The sequence below is a fragment of the Amborella trichopoda genome, chromosome 4, assembly GCF_054954075.1.
Source record: "Amborella trichopoda isolate Santa Cruz 75 chromosome 4, AtrichopodaSantaCruz75HAP2 v2.0, whole genome shotgun sequence".
In the NCBI taxonomy this organism is placed as follows: domain Eukaryota; kingdom Viridiplantae; phylum Streptophyta; class Magnoliopsida; order Amborellales; family Amborellaceae; genus Amborella; species Amborella trichopoda.
Window position 1 is genome coordinate 48,241,641 of NC_142339.1, and position 21,623 is coordinate 48,263,263.

General features: G+C 33.9%; 2 protein-coding genes across 7 annotated transcripts; one reads left to right on the forward strand and one right to left on the reverse strand.

Annotated features, from left to right (window-relative positions):
• Positions 1 to 223: 223 nt before the first annotated feature.
• Positions 224 to 1,704, reverse strand: LOC18431046 (uncharacterized). Of its 2 annotated transcripts, none has more exons than XM_006841179.4 (2): positions 1,077 to 1,704; positions 224 to 908 (listed from the first exon to the last, which is right to left on the reverse strand). In XM_006841179.4, the coding sequence occupies exons 1-2, from the start codon at positions 1,238 to 1,240 to the stop codon at positions 518 to 520; spliced, it is 555 nt and encodes a 184-aa protein (XP_006841242.1). In that variant the 5' UTR covers positions 1,241 to 1,704; the 3' UTR covers positions 224 to 517. The 2 variants fall into 2 exon arrangements, with proteins under 2 accessions (XP_006841242.1, XP_020520978.1); XM_020665319.2 differs by having other exon boundaries at positions 224 to 941.
• Positions 1,705 to 6,358: 4,654 nt separating this feature from the next.
• On the forward strand, positions 6,359 to 11,874 carry LOC18431045 (elongator complex protein 4). Of its 5 annotated transcripts, XM_088865416.1 has the most exons (5): positions 6,359 to 6,588; positions 6,824 to 6,911; positions 10,767 to 10,819; positions 10,898 to 10,989; positions 11,246 to 11,874. In XM_088865416.1, exons 3-5 carry the CDS (start codon positions 10,768 to 10,770, stop codon positions 11,402 to 11,404), a joined length of 303 nt encoding a protein of 100 aa, XP_088721542.1. In that variant the 5' UTR covers positions 6,359 to 6,588; positions 6,824 to 6,911; position 10,767; the 3' UTR covers positions 11,405 to 11,874. The 5 variants fall into 5 exon arrangements, with proteins under 5 accessions (XP_088721542.1, XP_088721538.1, XP_088721539.1 ...); XM_088865412.1 differs by lacking the exon at positions 6,824 to 6,911 and having other exon boundaries at positions 10,657 to 10,819; XM_088865413.1 differs by lacking the exon at positions 6,824 to 6,911 and having other exon boundaries at positions 10,695 to 10,819.
• The last annotated feature ends 9,749 nt before the right edge of the window (positions 11,875 to 21,623 follow it).

Here is a 21,623-nt window from a genome sequence, read left to right on the forward strand (position 1 = left end):
CAGAAAACTCTCCACTACCAATCTCAGTGCGATAATTCCTCCCCCTTCATTTTCCAATCTAAAACCCACTCAATGCCTTCAAAGAAAAAACGCTTGAAAATGGAAATCCCCACCACCTCAAAAGAGAGATTAGAGAGAGAAAGAGAGGAGAGGGAGAGGGATAAATACCCAGACACAGTTGCAAGAAGGAAACAGAAGAGAGAGAAAGAGAGGAGAGAGAAAGTTTATAACAGCACATGTATTCCACTATTATGGAGACGAAGAGGTGTACATGTTTCCTGATATCAGCTGGACCTTTTCCAAACCTAGAGAGAAAGAGAGGACTTGTGTTTGTTTGCATGTTTTTGCAAAATATCAGTAGGCCGTAACCTGATACCGGGTTTCGGGAGGGATGAGCCAGAAACTGTCTTAATCTTTGGCTTTTTATTCGCAAAGTGGCCGCTTTTAGGACTCGAACTCACGGCTACCCGAACTTTTTTACGGTCACACCAAATGAAGTGATAGCCCTTAGGAATTATCAGCTAGATACTTCCTCTAAGAGCTTGTATCGCCTCACCTTACCCCTTGAAAGTTGCCGAGAAAGCCCTGCCTTAGCAGCTGCATTTACAAGGTCCTCAGACTTGGTCATCTCCTCCTCTTTACGCCCAATGCACCCTCTTTCTCTCTTCGCCTCATCGACGGGCTTCTGCTTCTTCACTGCCTGAGAATTCGCGGGCGCCCCTCTCTGCAATTGGCCCGATGAGCCCAGGAGAGGCGGCGATGGCCTTTTCAAGCCCACCCCATTTCCATTATCGTTTAAACAGAATGAAGAGGCAGATGAGGATCTAATGAGTCTTTCTTCTTTATCTCTAAGGCACCAGTTGCAGGTCCTGTATTTCTCCATCTTTGGGTACAGATCGCTGCAGTATCTGAACATTGCAAAAGGCCGCGTTAGATAAAACCTGTATCACATGTTTAACCATTATAATCTAGAGAGAGGCCTCGCAAATTGGGGTGAGAAGAGGCCTATAGAGAGAGAGAGTCTCAAATTGGAGAGAGAGATTCTGAACATTACATATTAAGAGAGCGAGGATTACTTGTGTTGGGATCTATGAAGGCATATACGGCACTGGAAGAGTTCTTCAGCTAAGCCGTAGTCGCCACACATGCAGCACTCTCTCTCTAAGTTGGGCTTTTGGGAGTCGTCTTCTTCGATGTGGTCATCTACTGTTGATGGTGGCGGTGGTCGTGACTTCATCATCGTCTTCGAAACCAGAGTTGCAGAAGAGAGAGAAAGAGTTGCAGAAGAGAGAGAAAGAAGGTGTAGAGAGAGAAAGAGAGGAGCGCCGTATACATGAGGTCGGGTTCCGTCCAGGGCTGAAGACTAAAGTCTGATACATGTGTACGACTTGTCCTCTTGATATCTGACAATACCGTTTGTGTCCCCCTGTTTTCTGATATTGCCATGCACGTACCTCTATGACGCAACTTTCGGCTCGGACTTCAACGCATAAGTTTTTAGTCACCGGGGAAACCCTCAAAAGGACACCTGTACTATACGCCCGAGGGAGCATGGATGATTTTTCTATAATGCCTCCTAAGTTTTAAGAGAACAAAATAAAGCATCATTTCAAATCCTCATCCCGAAAGCAATTTTTTTCAATAGAGGTTTCCATGGTAGCATTAAAATCAATCTTTAATACTATCAATAAAAATTAAAAATAAAAAAAATATACATCTTGTAGATCTATGAACTCTTATTTTTGGGATGAAACAATCCGTTTAAATAATTTGTTATAATATAAGCTATATTTAGAGCTTGAAATCTTATTTTTTTTAATTTAAAATTTCAATAATTATATTATAATCACTAGATGATTATTCTCAAAATAAAATGTTGAATTTTGAAAGTTTTAACACTTAGATCACAATATCCTACAAAATTTTAAGTAAAAAATATTCTACTCCTTTAGGAGTATATTATCTATTTACTCACTCCAGTAACGCCCCACCTACGGTTAATGTTAGCTCCCCAAAACTTGGGGATATAACCTCCGAATCTCTTTAACATATGGATTAACTTCATAAAAAAAATTCTTAACCTCAAAATTATTTTTTCCCCCTAATTACAGCCTCCAAGCACCTGAACAAAATAATATCTCAAGATTGAATAGAAACCATCCAAATTTTAAAGGATGAGATATGAGGGTTAGAAAATTCAAATTTCAAAAATAATGTAGTGATTCTTAGATGGTTCGAGTAGAAGTAAACTATGCTCCCTAAGGAGCATAGTCTTTGTTTCTCCAATAAACTCGAAGGCACGTGAAGACTAATTAACACTTGAAAAATGACAAAGCTAAGAAATCGCACATACTAACCCTCATAGTTTTCTTATTTCGGCCGTGGACCTAATTTTGGGAATATAGATATCTATACCTATTTAGGAGTGAAACACGGCTATGCTTGGTACAATCTCAAATTCAATTTCTTCACATACTTGTGTAGTATTGTTTATCAACAAAATGGTCCTCATGTTGCACAAAAAAAAATAAAAAAATAAGAAGATAAATCTTGGTTTTTTTGGTTCACCTTTACAAATCGTTGACAAATAGGGTCATGGAATGCGGGGTGAGTAATATTGTCGTGGAAAAATAAATACAAGATAATGAAGATAAATCTTGGTTTTTTTTTTCTTCAAAAAAAAAATAGAAGTTAATATGGGTGAATCTTCCTGTTTTCCGTCATTGCTAAGGTCGTTGTCTCAAGACTATATTTACCTCCCTAACTTGTGTATATCAATTTGCAAAAAGGTCAACTCTGGGATATCTGAAAACAAAAGATCTCTAATAATTTCACTCGTAAAAATTTATAGAGAGAAGTATGAGAGAGATACAAAGTGCACATCAAACACTCATTCGCCCACATATATGCGTGCTCACATATGTAACCACACTCCCTCCATTGTTCCATGAACATAAGGTTTGAGATTTTCTATATAACTCCTTGTTCTATTCTTCGCCCACATACACGCATGCCCACATATATAGCCACACTCCTTCCATTATTCTATGAACATAAGGTTTAAGAGTTTTTCCATATAAATGTCACTATCTCCTTATTCTATTCCTTAATGTAAGGTTACCGAGTATTTTCGTATAGATGTCACTCTCTCCTTATTCTATTATTTAAAAAGGGATTAAAGACCGCATCGTTTTTCTTTTTTTTTTATTAAAAATTTAGGAAATAACTATTATGAAATCATATTATTTTGAAATAATAACTACTATTTTCAAACCAAAAATGCTGACATAAATAACTCCCTTGTTTGTTCGGTATGTTAAATAGACTCCGACACATGTGTTAGCATCACATACGAATACCATGTCATAATACTAACCCCAAAATTGGTCATTTAACGCACATTCCAACAAACATATCTGCACATCAAAGTGGAGGTGGGATATTAGGAAATACTAAAGTAATTTTATATAAAAATTTATTAAAAAGAGGTTAACATAACACATGCCAAAAACACCATAGACATGCCTGTCCATACTGGTTAAAGATGCCAAAAGATATTCTACTCCCTCAGGAGTATACTGTTCATTTACTCCATCAGGCAAAACCCCACCCGGGATCAGTTTTAGGACCCCAAATGTTGGGGATATAGTCTCTTTAAAACATAGGCTAACCGCAACACTTTTTTTTTTTCCTAATTGCACCCTCTAAGCAATTGAAAAAAATAATGTCTCAAGATTGAATAGAAACTGTCCAATTTTTAAGGGGTGCAATCTAACTGTTAAATAACTCAAATTTCAAATTTTGTTTTTTGAAATAATTATTTAGTGATTCTAAAGTGGTTACCAAAATTTTAGATTGAAAAAGTTCTCCTAAATAAGTCATATAACCGAAGAAGTAGAAATAAACTATGCTCTTGAGGGAGCAGAGTATATGCTCGCTCCTTAATAGCAACGGCTAACTATGAAAAATCTGGGTAAAGCAGCTGCCGGTAGAGCGCGCTAGCGCTATTATTTATTTGCTCCTTAATAGCAGCGGCTAACTATGAACCCGTATATTATCATTGTTGGTATCGGGGGCTATTTTCTCTAGCCGTGGGAGTTCTCAACCCCATCAAACCGCTTCCTCTTCTCCGGGGGTGGGTGGGGCTGTTGTCTCTACTATATTATAGATACTACTACGAACGACTGCTATCTTGGCTTCCGACTAACGATGCACGAGAACGACTCAGACCTATTTGTGGAATGTGGCTAAGCGATGGGTATAGTGCTCATTAAAGATTCTTTCTCTTTTGAGTAAGCAGGGTGGATTGAAATCTCGTCATGTCAATTTGTGGTTTCGGACCTTGAACACCTAGCTAAGAGTTTAGCTGTCTAGAACCCCATGAGAAATTGGGAAAAGGAAAATAAGTTAAAAAATATAAAGAAAATAAAATATAAATAAAACAATTGGGAAACAAAGATAAAGTATATCCTCTTTATGTTTTTGTAATAAAACTTAGAGCCCGTTTGGATGCACCCAAAATTGCAATATTTTTAGATTGCAATTCAAAAATCTTGTGAAATAGTTTTGAGCTATTTGGACAACCACAAACTTTTATTAGATTTTTAGATTAAAATAAAAAATTATGCAGTATCAAGACAAACGCTACAATAAAAACAAAAAAGTCAAGTCAAAGTTGAATTTTTTCGGATGAAAGTGTGGCCTTCTCTCACCCGTTCAAAACGCGATAAAATATGCCACATTCCAATCCGCCATGAACAACAGAAACGCCCATCTTTTGCTCGAAGCTTCAACACCGAAAGAACCCAAACTCGCCACTTCCACTCTGCTTCTCCTCGAACTAGAGCTATTCAGGTGTTGATAGTTCTTCCTACCCCAATAGCTCCTTTTGCTCTACATTTTTCGGAAATGAGAAGTGAAAATCTGGTTTTAGAGAGAGGTTATTGGGTCCTAAGCTTTAGAGATCTAGAGGGAGAAACGAAGAGGCAAATGCATGGATGATTTGTGTTTTTGTTATCTGTTGGCCCTTGATGTAAGAGAACTAACGAAAGAGAGCAGGAAATACATAAAAATAATAAGTTTCGAGAGCGATGTAATCGTGAGTGAGAAATAGAGACGCATGGGTTCTCCTGCGCTCCGCCCCCACGTTATGAGAATTTAGAGAGAGAGTGGATAAGTAGGATTTGATGCGGTGCACATTTTAATGAAGTTTCTCGTATAAATGTTTAGAGGGAGAGAGAGAAAGAGAGAGGGGCAATTTAATTTTAATATGTTCACACGATCCAAACAGTCCAACAAACTGATAACAAAATATTATAATATTTATTAATAAGATTGAAAAAAGTTACAATTTTATTGAATGTAAATGTTTTTTTATTTGACATCCAAAAGGGCCTTTAGTTTTTTTTTGAATTTCAACATTAGAATTGCTAAATTTGACCTCTCTAGACCATGCTTTTACTGGATTTTATTTTTTCACTATCATATAATTTACTACATGCTCTGGCTTTAAATGGATATGAAAACCCAAAACACAGTACAAACCTCCTCTTTCCACCATTAATGGATCTGGAGCTCCAGTTTTTCTTCTAAATTTCTCTGTTCTTTTCTCAAAAGCCAGATCTTCTACTCCGTTCCAACCGAAAATGAATTGGGTACATTGGGTTTGAAACTCCGAAAACAAGATGAGAAGGAATAAGGTTGTAGTATTGGGCCTGGTTGGGAGAGAAGCTAAAATGAGAGAGGACGAGAGGGTTGGAGAAAGACTTTCGAGGATACTGTCTTTCCAATAAAAAATGAGTAAACTTTCTAGGTAATTGCAAGGATCAATGTTTACGAAATATAGCTAAAGTATATTTATGTTTATGTAAAAATGAATAGCTAAAAATATTTTATTGTTAAAATCCTTTATTTTATGGAACTATATATCTATAGAGAGGATATGGACTAAGCCACGTATAATGTTCTTAATAGTAGGTCGGTGAATTACGGTCATGCTGTCCTAGACCATTTTAAGATTTTTCTGGTGCATGTCTTCTCAAGACAAACTGAATAATTGTGCTCAATCTCAACATCATTTATATCTTTCATTTTAAAAATGTAGCACAACTGCTCTTGAGCATGTTTGAAAACAGAAAGTTACAAGAGGAAGAAGAAACTCCTCCATTATTATTCGAGTTTCGGGATTAATAAAAAAAAGAACTTTAAATGCGAACTCCACAATAGTGTTTCGTGATTGATAAAAAAAACTTTAAATGACTCTTAATCTCCCTGTCCTAAAAAAAGTTCCGACCGAAAGGTCCGAACTTAAAAAAAGAACTTGGTTTAGGACTTCACATCACCCCGTAAACTTAGCTTCGTTTTAGAAGTTCAGCCCCCCAATAACCCTATCCCTCTTCGTTCCCATCTTCCCAATCTTCGCCGCTGAGCACCCGCTCTTCGCAGCACTACCCCTCTCCTCTGTTTTTCGAGTTCGGCCACTGAGCCGGCCCTCTGTTCGCAGCCCGCCACTATCTTAGGCCGACCTCTCTCTTCTCACGCAGCTCTCGCTAGGGTTTACTCAGCTGTCCTTGAGCTATTGATCTTGAGGTATGCTATTGAATTTATTCTCTCTGTGTTATTGATCTCCGTGTTTGTTATTGATATCTGTGTTTGTTCTTGAGCTCTTCAGCTCTGTGTCCTTGCTATTGATCTCTGTGTTTATTCTCTCTCTAAAGAACCCCAATTCTCTCCTGTAAAGACCCTTTTTTCCCCCTTGTTTGTCCTTCCTTTTTTTTTTTTTTTTTCATTTTCTCGAGTTTTTTTGGGTAACTATAGATCACAGAGAGTGTCACACTCTCTGTGTTTCTTGTTCTTTGCATTCAGGCTGTTTAATGATAGAATTAGGGTTTCGGTCGATCTCCTTTTAGCTGGTAAGTTTCTGATCAACTCCAGGGTTCAGTGTTGAGTTGTGCTTTTTGTTTCTTCGGTTTATGATGCTCATTTTCGGTGAAGTCTCCGTTAATGGTGATTGTAATGAGTATATATTACCTTGTTTTGTATCTAAAGTACATTTTGTGGCTTTTTTGAAGTTTTGGTTAAATTCTGGCTTTTTTTGTGGGTCTTTTACCATTTCAGACCGTTGTTTTATCACATTCGGAGTTTATTTCGACTTTAGTGCGTAGATCCTGACCATTTGAATGATAGTAGGGCTTATTTGGTTGTTTAATGCAGTTATCACAGGGATTATGTTGGGGTTTTTTGGGGCATTTTCACTTATTGGTTTGTAATAGTCCACAAAGAATTAATTTAAAACATTTGATTCAAATTTACATGTAAATTTTGATTTTTCAGTAGATAATTTCTCATCTTGGGAGTTGAGGGATCTTTGGCTTTATAATTCTATAGTGAACTCTCATCTTCTACAACGATGGGAGTTGGCCTTTCTTTTTAAGTGATTTTTTTTTTCTTTTAGTTTTTAGGATTTTAGGGAATGTATGGAAAAATAGTTAACAGTGCTTATGGAATTCTTTGTTTTATTAGGGGTAAAAGTGTCATTATGGATTTGGTTTGAATTGCGACTTCTAATTCTTTTTGAAATAGGATTTATTGGGTTCTAAATAAGGTCTTTTATTATAAGGAAAATTGTTTCATGCGGGCTGGACCGCATTTCTATATATGGAGTCCAAAAAGTGTAAAGCATCCTTCTTAAAGATGGATGCAAGTAGGTGTTCCATCTAAAAACAATGGACACTAACAGTCCAAATGTTTTCTTATTAGTAATTTTATTTTTAGCTTTTAAAATTTATTTATTATTTCATATTCACGATCTTTATGTTAGAGATTACATGTCTTTAAAAATTAAGTCGTAAAATCCATCTCAAAAATAGATTTATTAAGAGGAGGCCCACATTTCTACATATGCGGGCTTGGTCGCATAGAAACCGGGTCCTTATTATAAATTGGGATCGTTGTAGAGGATTTAGAATTAGAGTTAAATATCATTTATTTTGAGCCTAGATTATACTAGAGGAAGTTTGACTTGTAAGCTCCCACCTTTATTTAATTAGATTCTCAGTTTTTTTATTTCTTTCTATAAATTCTCCACTACATTGAAATTTTCATGAGTAGCTAGAACAACTATTGGAGAGACGAGTGAGTTTTCAATGATAATAGCTTTACATCAGGGGTCAGCAGTGAGCCCATACCTCTTTGTTTTAATTATGGACGACATAACTAGGCACTTACAAGACAAGGTACTGTGGTGTATGTTTTTCGCGGATGACATAATTTTGATGGATGAGACACGAAGCGGCGTCAGCACAACGTTAGAATCTTAAGGGATCCTCTAGAATCTAAAAGTCTTAAAATTAGCCGGACTAAAACAAAATATATAGAATGCAAGTTTAGTAATAATAGGAGTAGAGATGAGGAAGTAGTTAAGATTGACGGCCAATAAGTACCAAAAAGAGCGCACTTTCGATATCTTGGGTCAATAATCCAAGAACATGGAGAGATTGAGGAAGATGTCGCACATACAATTAAAGCTAGGTGGGCGAAGTGGAGATGCGCAACTAGAGTTTTGCGTGATTGCTGCATAATAATGAAGCTGAAGGAGAAGTTCCATAGGGCAGTTATGAGACCGGCTTTGCTTTATGGGGCAGAATGTTCAATGGTCAAGAAACGACATACCCATAGGAATAGTATAGCTTAGATGAGGATGTTGAGATGGATGACTGGCAAGACAAGAAGAGATAAAATTCAAAATGAATACATTTGAGAGAACTTAGGTGTGGTTCCGATAGGTGAAAAGATGAGAGAAAGTAAACTTAGATGGGCTGGAAATGTGCAGTGAAGACCTAGTACAAAACCTGTTAAGAGGTGTGAGTTGGTTTAAGTGGAAGGCTAAAAAGGGCAAGGGTGGGCCCTAAAGGATATGATTGGAAGTAGTGAGAAAATGTATGGGGACTTATGACCTTATTGAGGGTATGGCCCTTGATACAATAGAATGACGGACCAGTATTCGTGTAGCCAACCCTAAATAGTTGGGAAAAGGCTTTGATTATGATGATGATGAACTAGAGCTGTTGCCATGAACCTAGCCAATTGCTCATTAATCTATGAACTTTTTGTTGATGATCAGTGTAAATTCTAGTGACTTATGAGTAGCTGGCGAGGTTCATAGCAAAAATTCCCGGTACTGGTTTTAGGGCTTAAAATATTGATTGCATTGGGATATTCTTGGGAGAATTTTATAAAAAGAAATAGAAGGTGAAAGGTGTGAAGTTGTGCACGAGGGGGTAGATGAAGTTATTAGGAAATTAGGATGCTGCCCGGGGCAAAAAAAAAAAGGTGCTTATAATACTGAATTTTTAGGGGGGGATATGGGGATATATGATAATTTCCTTTATATTTTCCAGGTATTATTTTCATATATTAGGATACTCCCACCTTAGGATATATATCTGCATTGTTAAACATCTGAGGATTTTCTGTTATACAATGCATATATGCATCACATATAAAACATATAACCCATAAGATTCCCGCTTTCAAACCATCAAGCATTTCCTTACTCAAATTATACACTGCACAAAGCAGCCCTGGAGATTTTCCACGCATGCAACTTTTGAATTGCATTTGCTGTCATTGCAAGATTGTTAAGTCAGCAAGATAGTTCAAGGAAATACAATTCGAACACTTACTGGTTATCTTTCTGGTTTATCCTTTGTACTAAGTTTTGGAGAAAGATGTGTTTGTAACTGACGATTTACAATCTCATTGATCTCTTAGAGAGTTCAAAAAGTTAGCTGGACACCTGCCTGCACTGGCCACCCAGGCGATTGGGAGGCTTCACCGCCCCGCACTGCACCTATGCGGTAGGGCGGGGTGGGGACCATGGCTGACCGACTTGTCGCCCTGGACACTGCCTGGGTGCCTGCTCAGAGCCCTTTTGGCGAGGGCGAAAATTGCCCTCTCCAAAAGGCCAAAAAATGTAATTTGCCCCATGTAAAAGGGGGAGAAATAGTATTTTGCCCACTACCAACCCCACCATGTAAACGGGCCTAGAGAGCTCAATTTGTTCCTTAAAAACTGCTTTTTTAGCTCAAAATTTATTTTAAGGATTGAATTCGAAGTTTTTAATTTCTTGCGAAATCCAAAGGCGTTCTACTTGGAATTTTCTAGGGATTAAAGTGGTTGCAAAATAGAGCTTTTGGCAACTGAAAGTGACTGATTCAAATCTACCTAGATTGGTTTTTTAAAGTTTCGTAAATTTAATTGTTTATGTTTAAGATTTCATATTTATTGTAAGTATTGTGTTATGCGTTTTTATCATTTTGTTATGTTTAATTTTGAAGTTTGGCCTTACATTTTTTATGAAAATTCATGAGTGTTTTTTTCTGTTAAGGGGTTGCTATTTTATGATTATTATATATTTTTGGCTCTTTGTGGTTTCCTAATTTATAATACAAATTTGAAAATTTCTAATATATTTTTGGCTATATTTGGCTTTGTTTCTAATTTATAATGCAAATCTAAAAATATTTCACTATATTTGGCTACTATTCTAATTTTTAATGTGAAAATAAAAATTCACAATATCGTGCCTGCACAAGAATCCCAAAGCAAATGTTAATGGAAAAGGACATATTATTGATGACGTTGTCTCTGTTGTAGGACTGGGACATGCTGTGCTGTATCAAATCTCTACGAAGCATGTTAAGATCCTCAAATGCAGTTGCCATGATCACTTTTACACCTTCTGTTGTATCATCCTCTTCCTTCAGCATGAGGTGGCAGCTCTTGGCAGACACATTGCTATCCCTCAGAGCTATTCCTGGTGTGTAATGCTATCGCATGCACATGTTTGTTTGCCTTCACTTAATGTCTTTCTGAAACCAGTTTGCATGCGATTCAGATGATGATAAGGAAATGGCAAAACTTCTTGCTGATTATCAAGACATGTTTGGCCTTCTGCACATTCACAAAGTGGGTCGCCTAAATTCTCAGGTATTTTTTTAATTCAAAATCCAAGTTGTTTGTGTGTTTCTGTGTAGTATCTTGATTCTCTCTTGTTCTCTTTAAAGAAATTTCTAACTTTCAAATAATAAATATGGATTTGTTACTCTGTTAAAAAAAATAGTAATATGGGTTTGGTTTAGATTGAAGAATTTCTATTTCACTCGATTTTCATCGACAAAAAAGGGTTGGTGGCAAATGAATTATCAGACCCTTGTAAAATTTGGATAATTTATGGTTGCTGCAGGTTCCTGTTATCCTGGAAGGAACTACATATTCATTGAAGGTCATTTGCAGGGAGACCCTGGTTTTGGAGCGGTTAAATCAAGCTCCTGTTGATACCTCTGGTGGAGGTTCTTCAGTAGATTGTTCTGGATCTTCCAGTGCACGTTTACTTGATATTTGATAACTCTTTGGGCAGATTGAAAAAATTGAAGGGTAGCTATACAGAGGAAGTAAACCATAGATCACATGTGGTTTACTAGAAACCACAGGGACATCTGCCGTCCTTTCCTGATTATCAACGGTGTAGAGTATCTGTGCCCAGGTAAATATCATTTGTCAGGAGTCTCAGTGAAATCCCCACCATTCGCCATCAAGAATGGATTGTTGGATAATCCCCGAGGTGTATGGCACACCATCCACGTTGGGGTATGGTATTCTCTCATCTTTTCCATACTTGCGTATCGTAATGGACGAGCAATAGCTTTTTTACTTGAACAGAAATTTGACGTTGTTGGAAAAGCTAGAGTTGCTATTTATACATATGGAAAAATATACAATGAGACCATTTGTTAGCTCAAATATTTTTTAACTTGAGCTTAGGAATGGCACACCCAATATTTTTAACGAGTTCTGGTATTTTTAGCTTGGCTAGTTCATTTTGTTTGGCTAGGCTGGCATGATTCCTCGTTGATCTTGTTTTCCTCTTGACATAAATGATGGGTTAGGACATGTTTGTTTTGGTGGAAAAGGGGACTGCCAAAGATCCTTGTTCCACACAAGGCCGCTGCTTCTATGGGTTGAACAGTTTAAACATTGTTTTCGAAGCTGCTGCTTCTATCGGTTGACATTAGAGTAATGACTTCTAATTTTTTTTTTTAAATTAAAGTTGTTCTAGTGGCTTCCAAAACAATGTAATTTCTATAAATATGTACTACAGTTGTGGAAGCCATGGCTTCAATGAAACAAACACGCCCTAGGTTGGTTCTCAAAATAATAAACTGGATCAAGAAACGAGCATAACTCGGCAAATCGCATATGATTGATGTTGTGGGAGGGGTTTGAGGGGATCCATCAACGATATAGTGATTTAAAGGAGAAATCCATCTTGAGTTTTGCTAGAGACTTCGATTCGGTGGATTGACGTGCATCTGTTTTCTAGCAAGAAGCAACGGCTAGCCTAGAGTTGCGCGTTAGCGCATCCCTTTTCATGTAAGGGAAATTAACGATGTAAAAATCAAAATCTGAATTGCAAGGAATCGATGTTCTCTCAGTCCGACTGAGGTGATTTTCAGTTAAATTGACCCACAGATGACAAAAAAATTTAAAACAAAATAAGTAAGGAGAGTAGGGCAACTTTGGGGTTCTTCGCGGCAGTGTCGCCCACCTCCCGATCCAATTGAGGATTGTTCATTTTAGTGACATAAATAAGAGACTTAAAATCTGTCATTTGGATCGGATTTGCCCCTTTTTTTACTTTTATCCACAGTTTTTAATCATTGAATTTGTTTTATCCGGTGGTTTAAAAAACGGATTGGTGCTTTGGATTGGGCGCTTCAAAATCTAATCCGGTTCGGTGAATCAGTATTTCGGATCTGGAATCGGGTGGAATCGGTAATGTTTGTCTCAATTTTTTTTTAAAAAAAATCACTAGAAATCTTTAAAAATAATGTTATTTTAATTTCTAAAAGAATTTAGGAGTGGGGCATTACGTATTTTCATTACTTTGTAAAAATATGTGATTATTGAGAACCTGTTTTTTTTATTTGGATGTTTGTATAATTAAACTAAATATATTAATAAATAAAATATAAGACTTGGTTATCATTGTAATATATAACAATTAGTGCGGATAGAAATATAGAATTTAGAAATATAAATTTACAATAATATTTTAATAAAATTAAAAAGTAAATAAATAAATTCATATTTACAATGTGAGGTAATTAGTTACAAACACTTCTATATAATAAGAGTAAAAAAAATTAATTTCTCACATAAATTAGTATCACATCAAAGCAGCGGTTTAAAAAACAGATCGGTGCCCCGGATCGGGCACTCCAAAAATCCATTCGGATAAGTGAATCGGCGATCTGGATCTAGAATCGGTCCGATTAAGCTTTCAAAAAATTTCAAAAAAATATTAAAATTCATTATAAATGTTCTCTTTTAGGAATCCAATAAGAAATGAGGGCACTACATTATTAACTTTCATTTTTTTCATCAATTTGTGAATATTGAGATGCTCTTTCCATATATAAATTTATGTTAACCATTAAATTTACATTACATAAAAGAAAAATCATAGAATTATCATGGATCAAATATATAATTATACATGGATTATAATAAAGAGTAGATTAAATCAATGAAAGAATGGCCACTAAAATCTCGTTTTGACAAAAAACCCTAATCCGCTAGAAAACTCAAATTATTACAGCCTAACTAAATATAATCCAAAATTATTACAACCTAACTAATTATAATATTATATACTAAAATTATAATTATTAGTTTACATTTTATAATTATTTTATTATACAAATAGGAACAAATTCAAAATATTTTATAATATTATCTAATTTAAAATATATTATTGACAACTGTAAGAAAAATAGTACATTATATGATTTATGATGTAAAAATTAATAAATAAAATAAAAAATTTGGTTATCAATGTAAAAATTAATAAAATGCGAATAGATTTTGAAAATAACACTTTAATTTTTCAAAAATTTAATTTTTTAGGTTTCTATAATAAATTTAGTGAAAGAGATTGTTAGTAGAAAGAGAGAGATTTCAAATAGAATAAAATTTTTATTTTTCATTTTTTTATGCCTTTCATATTATTTACAATAAAAATAATTTAATATTATGTACAACAAAAATTAACTGCTATACAACAAAAATTAATATAATATGTAATGCCCAAGGGGATTCAACCTTGGGAGGTCAAGTAAAAGAGCAAAGGTCATAACCATCACGCTTACTCACTGCATGTGATGATATGTTGCCTATTAATAGAGTATATTTAAATTCCGTCTTCATTTAATGAGGTTCGAGAATTATACCACATCAATTTTGCTATATAAATAACTATGTAGTATGATGTGAAACATGCATGTGGAATCATTGAGGCAACCCTATGTGTGATATGTGCCACGTGATTTGGTCGCATGTGCACACGTGATGCTCCATGTGATGTCTTCCGTAAAGACGCGGTTCACGGTTTAAAACCTCCTGGTTCTCTCTAGACACGGGCTGATAGAACCCATCACGGGGGTGTCGATTCCCGCCCGGTTCTCTCTAAACACAGGTCACGGGGGTGCCGATTCTTCGACTCCGCCGACTTTTCAAACACTGCATCAAAGTATTAAACATTTAAAACATTTATTAATGAGTAATTGTTTTACTTATCCAAAATTATTACAACTTAACTAACTATAATAATATATATTGAAATTGAAGTTGTTAGTTTATAACTTTATATCTTATAATTATTTTACTATACAAATAAAAATATAAAATGTCTTATAATATCATATAATTTAAAAAAATATTATTTACAATTATAAGAAAAAATAATACATTATAAAAATTATAATATAAATAAATTAATAAATAATATATAAGATTTGTTTATTAATAAATTTTAAAAAATTATATTTGCAATGTGAGATAATTGATAAAGCAACTTGAAATAAATTATTAAGTGGTATGAGTTAGTGTCATTTTTTTCTCTTAAAATATCCTCTAAACTTTGTTTTTTTTAATATCCAATAGACTAGAATTGGTATTATTATTATTATTTTGCTAATATCCTATGCGTTATTACTAATTTTTTAATCCTAATTAACTAATTAATTAGTTATTACTCATATAATGAAATGATCCCATGATATAATAGCTTAATAGAGTTTTTATGTTTTTTTGGTAAGTAAATTTAAATTTTTTTGGTGAAAGATAGGGGTGATGGGCATCTTTAATAAATTTTTTTATCATCTAATTTAAATACCGCCATCGGACGTACAACCATCTTATTCATGACGGGTATACACCATCATGCATACACCGTCACGCGTACACCATCTCACTGCAATTTATCCCAAGCTAACAATATTTGCCAGCCTTATTCTTGAGGGATTGGTTTTTCAACACACCAATGTCGCGAAGTGATGGAGGCATCATATTTGTAATACTTACAATAAAAAAATCTAAGTATGCCGCGGTCGGATATATGGAACACCTGACACCCCCATGCAAAACTACATGATGTATTTTTTCCTAGGACTCTTGGGGAAATGTGTATCTTGGAATTGGTAATCTTTTTGAATTAGCATTTCTTTAAAGATTGATGTATGCTGTTTGGGTGGCAGAGATATGGGAGATTCATCTTCACTATTTGGATTGTTTAGTAGATGTATTTTTAGGAAATTCATTTTTTTTTTAATTATACCATTATTTAAAAAAATTGTAATTCTCAAAGTTGTAATTATTGTACTTAAGAATCGCTCATGTCATTCGTTTTAGTGTTTGTCTAAGTGAGAAATAAATGGGGGCATTTCAAAATACCGAGGTGAGATTCCTTCATCCGAACATTACATTTCACCAAATATGTGCATTCAAACATTAATATCATAATTATAATAATTAAATAATAATAAAATATTATTTTATTAATATAATATAGTAATTATGTTATTATTCAATAATAATGTAATATTGGTTTCTTGGTATTATTATGATATTATAGTATTATTACAGTAATTATATTATATTATTATCATATAATATTATAAGAGTAATGATTCTATGAGACCCTCCCACACCCATGTGTGTAGGACCCCAAAGGATCACCATTAAATTTAGCATAGATCTTTCCACACCTATATGTGATAACTTTTTTAGAGATCTGTGCCAAATTTAATGGTGATCTTTTGGGGTGCTACACACATGGGTGTGGGAGGGTCTCATAGGATCATTACTCATATTTATAATATAAATATTATAATTATAATAATAATAATCATCATCATCATCTAAGTCATCCTAATTAATTGGGGTCGACTATAACAAGTATATGATAATACAATATATTTTTTTGTTATTAATGTAACACACACACACACACACACACATATATATATATATATATATATATATGAAAAAGTTTATATAAAGTTACAACCTTACCTCTACAGCTATGAATCAGGCACAAAAATCCATTGAAAAAGGTAGTTTTAATGTTGAAAAACCCTTTGATTGATCATCTCAACAATGAGATGTATGACCATGAAAAATAAAAAGATTTAAGTCTCAGAAATAGTGCATTTTATAACATATTATCTACACAGTCCATTTTCAAGATTTTCATATGTTTATATATCTACTTCTTTTTAGCCATTTTTGAAGTTTAAAGTTTTATAATTAGATATAAAAATAGATTTTGAGATAATCCTAAGAACATTTTACATCAAAATTATAGACCATGATAAAATTTGAAGGTGCACCTTACCTCTATAGTGACGGATGCACCTGTATGCCAACTGCACCCATATATATATATATATATATATATATATATATATATATATATATATATATATATATATATATATATATATATATATATATATATATATATATATATATATATATATATATATATATATATATATATAAGACAATAACATAGTATTACAATAAAAATATATTTGTATGGTCATTATTTCAATAGTAAATATTTTAAATAATAATATTGACAGGAACAATAATAACAATAATAGTAGTAATATTAGAGGAATGATCCAATGCAACAGTTGTATTATGGTATAATGCAACGACACTTCTAGAAAACACTCTCTTCACCTCAATTTTACACACACACTCTCTACACCTCAATAATCAATCCCAAAAAAAAAAAAAGTTCAATTGGAACTCTAGATATGGTCAAAATGAGTCCCCTCCAAAAACGAATCTAGACCATTCATTTTGTGAACTTCAAGATCTTAGCCTTTATAAACTCAAAATCATTTTTTCTTTTGTAACATTATTCATCTAATGATAATAAAGCCATTAAAAAAAATTGGAAATGAAAAAAAAATCCTTCTAAGGCCTAGATCTAAGCATCTCACCAAAATGAACGTCCTATGTTAATTGGGCTAAAATATACTTTCTAGGTTGTATTTTCAATTTTTTTTTTTTTTGTGATTGTTCATATAATGAAAAAAATATATATTTCAAAATTTGGATGAAACAAATGACCATAAGATGGGTTTTTAAGGTTATTGCATCGTATTACTATACAACGGTTGCATGAAATCATTCCCCGTAATATTAATAATATTAGTAATAATAATAATAACATTAGCATATGTGCACTTTAACTTTTGATTTCTAAAAAATGTCAATTCCACCTAATATCCTAAAATTTGGCTTAAAATGAGGATACATAACTTCCCATAGAAATGTCAATTCCATTTTCAGAAAGAACCAAACAAGTCAAGGCTATTTCCATAGAAATATGACTCCAAGAGTCCTACTTCTAGGGAACCAAATGGGCACAACATCACGCCATAAATTAGGGGATCTCATATCAGGGACATCAAGCTGCCTTAGGATTTATAAAAATAAGAAAATTAAACAAAAAAGATTGCATAAGGAGACCATTTTACCTTTGTTGCAAGAAGGTCACAATTACTTACAGCCATTCCATGTGAAATTTTATAGGTTGGATGCGTCTAAAAAATTTGAGAAAATTTCTCTTGAAGTTTGACCTTAGTCAATAAGGTAGATGCAGCCACCAACTTTCACATCCAACGGTCAAGATTAATTGTGACCAACTCGTGCCAAAGATAAATGGAAATTGTTACATGCGGTGGGGACCGTATTTCTATATTTACGGTCCCCAAATAAAACATCTATCTTAAAGATGGATGCAAATATGTGGTCAATCTAAAAACAATTGAAACTAACGGTCCAAATACTTTTTTAATAGAATTATTATTTTTAATTTTTAAAATTTATTTATTTTTTATATTCATGATCGCCATGTTACATATTACATGTCCTTAAAAATTCGGTAAAAAAAAAACTATATCAAAAAAAGATTTTTAAGAGGTGACTCATTTCTACATGGATTCATAAAAACCTTGTCCAAGATAAATGGTCTCACTATTTACTTTTCCTAAACAAAAAGATCACCAAAATTTAGGACATCGTTTTCTAATTAGTATATCGAATGCATGATATAAATATTTTTTTAGACGGTCGTTAGATATCCTTAAATAAAACGGTTATCTGACAGTGAACTACTACACCACCTCAATCATCAAAAGAACATGCCAGCTTGGTATTTTATTTTGGGCCTAGATGGGCTTTCGAGTGGGAACGTAACGATGTGGTTATTGGTTCATTTTTACATATTTAATTTATTTCCCTATTTAATATGCAACTTGTAAAAAAGAAAATGATTTATGAACATTTGGTAATCGCATAATTTATTGACGCAATATGGTTTAATCATCATCATGTGGCTTTGCTATCAAGCTTAACACTTCCTTCAAAACATGGATTTCCATGACAGTACTTAATTGCGTTATTTTTAATCAAATTTAATCTCATGATTTTTGGAATAGTTTGGCTTCTTTTTTTTTGGAATCTAGGAAAAGATGACCTTCAAAATCTAGGTGCATCGGATTTAACCACTAACCATTTGGAAAGTGTATTTTATTTCTCTACAAAGAATTTATCAATCCAATATTAAATATATTATTTTTGGAAATTAATAAAATAAACTAGATAATCAGTGGCACATGTGAGGCTTCCATGGTCACACATGTTCCAATATATTATACTTGGCCAAGAGGACTTAATATAACTATAAAAAATAAAACCCATTTTCACCTTGTGGAATTACCCTTTTTGTATATATACTCACCATGAGGCTTTTTAGTACTTGAAAGAAAGGCTAATATGATTTTGGAGGGGAATTTTTTTTTTCTCACCTTTTTTCTTTTTTTCTTCTCTTTTGTCGAGGATCACATACAAGTAGCCTTATTTCAAAACTCTTGTTTCAAAGAAAATAAAAATATACAAATCTAAGATCTTTAAACTTTGATGTCACTAAACCAGTTTTTTTTTTTAATTAAATAAAATAACCACAAATCTTGTGCTTGATAATATAAGGACTATACAATTAAATATGCAAGAAACAAAAAGAGAAGGCCAGAGATTACCTCAACAAGGCTTATTACACCTACACCGAGTCACTACTATCCGATGGCATCGGATCGACGGTCTGTGTTTAATCTCAACCGGGAAAGCTAATTTCAATCAAGCTCTTCAATAGAACCCTTATACACTCGCAAGATCCTTAGGATCAATTCCATCCTCAAGCACTCGCAAGATTATTAGGATCAATTCCATCCTCATGCACTCGCAAGATTATTAGGATCAATTTTAAAGATGAGGAGAGAGAAAGAGGAGAGAGAGTGGTGCATGATAGAGACGAGGGAGATATGACCCAATAATATTAGGTCTAAGGTTTTCATTGCTTGCTTCATAAGATTGAATTTTACCGTCGATCAAGAGTGACTTGTGGGGTGAGAGATCTGAACTATTCATTCCATAGATAGGCCATCAACATTACATAATATGATGAACCATTATCCCCCTTTCCTTTGACTATCCTTTGACTTATAGGCCTTCTAAAATATTTTATTCAAATCTCTTAAAGATAAATACATTTTACTCAAACCAATTTGAGATAGAATATCAACAAATCCCATAAAGAATGGGAGGTGCCACCTATGGGATAACCCTCCATTCAAAAGGTAGCATGCCACCCAAAACAAGGACTTATGGGCCCCACCTTCTAAAATACGGTGGGCCCACGTGCTAAATAGGCCCTCATAAAATTTTATATATTTAAAAATAATAAAAATAAATTTTAGAATATTATTTGAATTGTTAAATCATTAAAAAATCAATATCTTTAATTTATAAATTTAAATTTTATAAATAAAATATCTATAGATTTATAAAAATTCAAATAACAATTCTAATATAATATCGACCGTAAAAAAACATAATTAAATTAATTTGATGGGAAAATGATCCATATGGTCAAGGAATTAAATCAATAATGGGGCACTACACCTTCAACTATGGACTACAGACCACGCTTGCTTAATCATGCCAATTCAGCGTTATCCATGACCCACAGCCCAAGCAGGGGCTCATTAGCAGGTCACTAAAGTTTGGTCGATGAGCCAAGGGGTCGCGATCTTAGTCTGTGTATTTCAGGTTCTTCGCTAGAGACGTGTCAATGTCACATAGACCTGATGCGACCATAGCTCTGACGCATAGGTGCATCTCACGCACATGTATACGCTTCACCCTAAAAGGTGGCTTGCTCACTTTCTCGAACAGTTTATCAATATACATGCCGTGTGATGGTACATGGATGAGGTTGTGGCCCCCATCTCTGTGGGCCACCATCACACATAAGGGTCATACAGTCATTCGGCTCACTCATCCGAGCATACTCCGACCTCATCAAGGGATGACCCATTTGAAAGTGGACTCAATTTTATAAGTCATTGAAAAATTTCACTAAGAAATAAGACCATATCATTGGATGAAAAAAATCACAGATCTCAATGGATAGTTCTTGGATTTTGCAGGGTCAAAACTGACACCCTCATTAATGAGTCTATAACTTTCAATTCCCTTAAGATCTCCCACTGAAATTTTGTAGATAGATCTTGCTCTTAAATACACACAATATCACTGAAATATGCAATGGAAAAATACTTCATTATCTTATTCATATAATAGCTCCAAAATAACATAGAATACCTATTCTACAGAGTGTCTTTCTCGGGGTGTTGAATATTTCAATAATTCTTAACCATGGTGTATTGCTCGACTACAAAGATTATTAGCTTTCTCATACTCATTCCCAAACTTGATATCGATTCAATAATGAGAAAAGACATCTAATGACATCAAATATTAACCTTGCTCTAATACCAAGGAAATAATGACTAATGTGATCTTGGAGGGTGAATTTTTTTTTTTCTCACCCTTTTTTCTTTTTTTCTTCTCATTTGGTGAGGATCACATACAAGTAGCCTTATTACAACAACTATTGCTTCAAAGAAAATAAAAAATTACAAATCCAATATTTTAAAAACTTTGATGCCACTATACCAATTTTCTTTAAATAAAAAAAACAACCACAAATTTTGTGCTTGAGAATATAATTATTATACAATTAAATATACAATAAACAAAAAGAGAATGTTGGAGATTACTTCAACCGGACTTATTACACCCCACACCGAGTCACCACCATCCGATGACATGAGATCGACAGTTTTTGTTCAATCTCAACCGAA

Coding starts and splice junctions, on each gene's coding strand:
- LOC18431045 (XM_088865412.1), top strand. CDS start 10,666: ATGCTGTGCTGTATCAAATCTCTACGAAGCATGTTAAGATCCTCAAAT. Junction 10,820..10,897: donor ATCCCTCAGAGCTATTCCTG/GTGTGTAATGCT, acceptor CATGCGATTCAG/ATGATGATAAGGAAATGGCA. Junction 10,990..11,245: donor TGGGTCGCCTAAATTCTCAG/GTATTTTTTTAA, acceptor TGGTTGCTGCAG/GTTCCTGTTATCCTGGAAGG.
- LOC18431046 (XM_020665319.2), bottom strand. CDS start 1,240: ATGATGAAGTCACGACCACCGCCACCATCAACAGTAGATGACCACATC. Junction 942..1,076: donor CTTCATAGATCCCAACACAA/GTAATCCTCGCT, acceptor CATGTGATACAG/GTTTTATCTAACGCGGCCTT.